The following is a 4,549-nucleotide window of genomic DNA, read 5'->3' on the forward strand; positions in this document are numbered from 1 at the left end:
GAACAAGCTCTCATTGGATCAAACCTGACCATGAATCCAGAAGCTGTGTGGACTCAGATAAATGAAACCATTGACCACATTGTAGAGATCAAAGTAAATAATCCTGTAAATTTCTGGAATAGCAGAAACAATAGAATTAAGGTATCCGGTGCTCCTGCCACTGGAAACTTCTCCATCCTGATTAGAGATGTGCAGCTGTCTGATCTGGGTCTCTACCGCTGTGAACTCTACAGAGATAACTGTTCTCTGGGCTATAAAGAGATAGAAATCAGTGAGTATTTGAATTATAACTCTTTACAAGGACATTGATAGACTGTTGGTTTGTTGAAACCTGATATTGTGTTATGAAGTGGGTGAATTTATGATCTTGATCAGGTCTGGCTGCTGTTGAATTTTCACTGCTCAATAACTGGCAGCTCATAGTTGCAGGAGGAGGAGGAGGATTTCTGCTTCTCTGTCTGATCACTGTGTGTGTTTACTATACATGGACAAAACGTAAGTCTAACCACTCTGCTATGATGTTAAAGCAAACCGTATAAATGTACATAAATATGCTGAGCTAGTTATAAATGCTGGTGAAAGTAATTATAAGTAGGCTATGTTCAATACATATGTGATCAAGTCTCTCTGGAATGGTTACTTGAGAAGCCTGTTAAAACAAGTGGCATTTTATAGGGTAGCACATTAGGGGGGAAAAACAATTATAAATTAATTCTTTGAGCTGCTCTTTCAGAAACTTTTTTTATTCATTGCATTGCTGAACCGCACATACATCAAGTGTAACCTTTAGAAAATGTCCAGAACTGCATTTTCGACATCTGTGTGAAACTGAGAAGAACTTTTTCATCTTCTGAATACAAGATCATTTTGAAAAAATCAGAGAGCTTTCTGACCCTGCGTATACAGCAAAGCAACTACCACGGTCAAGGTCAAGAAAGGTAATAAGGACATTGTTAAAATAGCCCATGTGACATCAGCGGTTCAGCCTTAATTTTATGAAGCTACAAGTATACTTTTTGTGCACAAAGAAAACACAGTGTTAGATAGTCATTTTTTCATCAAAAATATCTTGATTTGTGTCCCAAATATGAAAGAATGCCTTGCGGGGGAGTAAATAATGATTAATTAAGTGTGCCTTAAGTCTCCATATAGTTTTGGTGATTACTGTATTTTACTTTATAAACAAATAAGAATCTTGCCTGTTCTAAGGACAAACAGTCGATGCATCAGTCAACCACACATCACACAATAGCCCTGACAGTGAAGGTAAATCTTATTTCTCAGCATACATTGTATATTACTATATAAACTAATGCCTGAAGTGCCTTCTGATATTTTGTTATGGAGTAATCTTGAGAAATGCTTCAAATACTTCAATAATTTGATTATATATATATATATATTTGCAACTTGTTTTCTTTGTTCTTTCAGGACAAAAAAATGATGAAATAACCTATGCGTCAGTTGTTCTTAAGGCACCCAATTGCCATGACAGTGAAGGTGGATCTTATTTCTCAGTATATACTGTATATTGTTATATAAACTAATGCCTCCTGTGGTCTAGAACGAGTCTGGATATTTTGTGATGGAGTAATCTTGAGAAATGCTTTAATTACTACATTAATTCATATATATATATATATATATATATATATATAATTGTAATTTGCAATATTGTTTTCTTTGTTCTTTCAGGACAAAAAAATGATGAAATAACCTATGCATCAGTTGATTTTAAATCCCACAACTGCCATGACAGTGAAGGTAATTGTCAGTTATGTTGTATTACAGAGCTTGAACTGTTTTGCTTACACTGTACATCAAACATGTGACAGCAAACAGTCTCTCTCTTTTGTGAGACATTTTACTCACAATATTTTTTTTATCTACTTCCTCATCAGTTCTTCTGAATAATAACCCTATAAATAGCTCTGCATCAGAAGAGATTGTCTGCCCAGAGACGGTCATTTACTCTACCATCAAGCAAGGAGAGAGAAGATGAGCAAGTGAGCAACGAAACATCCAAATTAAAACACTCAAGAAAAAGAAAATATTTTATGGAACTCCCATCTTGTATTGTTTGCTTTGATTTGACAAGAAATTATATGTTTGATAATGTTACAAGAAGTAACATCATTTTCTAAAGCACTATGGAAACCAAAGTAAACTAATTCATACCCTTTTCTCTTGAAAAAAAAAAAGTATTAATAACTACCCTAAAATTGTGGAAAGAGTCTAATGTTTGTCCCTCATGTATATCGGCTTTGTCTTTATCTTTGTTTTTTTTGTTGTTGTTTTTTTGAACAAGGCGGTGTGTTGTTACTGTGGGTGAAGGGTGTGAAATTGAACTCAGCTACTTTATCACCTAAACCACTGATATCTTTGCAGGCAATGTGACAGGGCCACACATGCAACAATAAGACAGGATAAACAGTATATCTTACAGTATAAAGATACTTCAGGCCAAGATGCTTACAGGAAACTAGAGTGGAAATTCCCATATCCATGAGCTTCTTCACAAATAAGCTACAGATTCTGTTTTGTCACATAGTGTGAAAATGTTTTGTGTGAAAATACACGAGATTAAGCTCAATGACGTGTACGTTACAATTATTTACATTTTTTAAGTAGGCCTACATTAGATTTACAGTAGACCTGATTTGAAAGAACAATTGCTCAATCATTCAATTCAGAGGCGTTATGCCCATTCCACTCGAGCCAAGTGGATTTTGAATTCAGCTTACAAAACACAACAACAACAAATTGCCGATTAATATATTTTTTTAAAATATTTGATACGATATGTTTGATTAGACCGTTCAGTGCGTCACGTCACCAGCTGCTAAATTCAAATCTGTGTTCGCTGGCTGCCGCTGAGACAGACGCTCTGCGCATTATAACCAATCACACACGAGTCTGAGCTTATACGCAATAGCCAATCAGAGGCATTCAGATGAGTCATCGCTGAAACTCCTGTTTTGTTCAGTGTGTGCGCTCACTTACTGAATTCTCTCATTAGAAACAACAAAGTGTAGATGTGCATACGATGTAAGTAACATATGCAATTCCAAATGTAAACAGCTTCAGTGATTATGATGGGAGTTTTTGAGAGTGCTTGTACTCTGGCTAGACTGAAGTTCTGATAATGAAATCGTGATCATTTTCTTTGATAATGTAGCCTAAATGTTCTTTGCTATCTTTCTGTACAATGAAAGTGTTCTAATTAGTAACTTAAAATGTTTTTATTAAATTCACTTTAAATACAATGTCGGTCGGATTAAAAATATTTTATGGCATGACACCATGTGGTAGTTGAGTAAAAAGACTGATGTTATGTGTAGTTAATATATCCAGTGGCGTTTCGTCTATATAAGCTGTGAATGCTCTGCATACCCAGGACATTTGAGAGAATAAGTTCACGGGATAATTCATATAAACATGATTATATAATGAAAATGTACAGGACAAATTAAAATATATATATATATATTTTTTTAAGAATTAAAAATAATCAGATTTTGAGTAATGAACACATTGCAACCAAGCTTGGGATGGCCCACATAAATGAGCAAAAATGTTTTACATTTCTTAAAATAATACCTTTTGAACATTAAACACTGACTTTCAGACTTTATGAAGCTCCATTCCCGCATCCGTGTCCGCGCCCACCCTCGCCTCATGTTTGCAGTCGACTGCAAATGATCATAATTGATGGACAACTATGCCCGGGGAAAAAAAAACATAAGCAGCCTGGCGCAGAGAAAAGAAAAGTAAAAAAGCTCAAGATGAAGCCCGTGCATCACTTTCAGTTAGGCTACGTTAATAATCCTGTGAAACTTTTTTGGCTGTTGACGTTCATAACGTTTATTAACGTTAATTAATGTTTTAATTATCGTATGATAAGCTTATTGATGACTTAGCCTCCAAGTGTGCTTTTGTAAATTTTGAAATTCGGAATGCTTCAGCAGATGACGTATATCAGTGTTGATTTTCGGAGTGTCTATATACACTAAGTGCAAATCGCCCACCTTGTTGGCAGAAGCTATTTACACTAACTCCGCCCACCTACGTGTGATTGGTATAGTCAACACTACAAAAGACTAATAGCAAACAATATTGACGCGATCCACCCGAGGATATAAGGAAATAACCTGTTTTTATACAGTCTATGGAAATAACCGACAGGTTGAAAATAAAGTATCGGGTAGGGTAAGGGTAGGTGTAGGGGAGGGCTTTATTGTCCCAATAAGGTGGCATCCATTTTTTTTTTTTTTTTTTTTTTGAATAAAATTATAATTTACACTCATTTTTTTTTATTGCATACTGTTTTATAATTTACTATAATATTGAGGTGCAGATAATTTCCACTATTTGAAATAAGTAGTATAAATAGAAGAAAATCCTGCTATTTTTTCCATAGCGTAAATGGAATCTATAGATATTTGCACTTGGTGTAAATAACATATCTCTAAGAAATACTGCTATTGTCACTTAGTGTAAACAGAATCCATTGCTATTTGCACTTAGTGTAAATATCCTCTATAGCTAT

At 34.8% G+C, this 4,549-nt stretch overlaps 1 protein-coding gene across 2 annotated transcripts; it reads left to right on the forward strand.

Annotated features, from left to right (window-relative positions):
* LOC109046164 lies at positions 1 to 4,244 on the forward strand. 2 transcript variants are annotated; one of them, XM_042724475.1, is made up of 6 exons: positions 1 to 271; positions 376 to 495; positions 1,210 to 1,266; positions 1,432 to 1,500; positions 1,696 to 1,764; positions 1,902 to 4,244. In XM_042724475.1, the coding sequence occupies exons 1-6, from the start codon at positions 31 to 33 to the stop codon at positions 2,000 to 2,002; spliced, it is 657 nt and encodes a 218-aa protein (XP_042580409.1). In that variant the 5' UTR covers positions 1 to 30; the 3' UTR covers positions 2,003 to 4,244. The 2 variants fall into 2 exon arrangements, with proteins under 2 accessions (XP_042580409.1, XP_042580410.1); XM_042724476.1 differs by lacking the exon at positions 1,432 to 1,500.
* The last annotated feature ends 305 nt before the right edge of the window (positions 4,245 to 4,549 follow it).

The sequence above is a fragment of the Cyprinus carpio genome, chromosome B5 (genome assembly GCF_018340385.1).
Source record: "Cyprinus carpio isolate SPL01 chromosome B5, ASM1834038v1, whole genome shotgun sequence".
NCBI classification, from domain to species: Eukaryota; Metazoa; Chordata; class Actinopteri; order Cypriniformes; family Cyprinidae; genus Cyprinus; species Cyprinus carpio.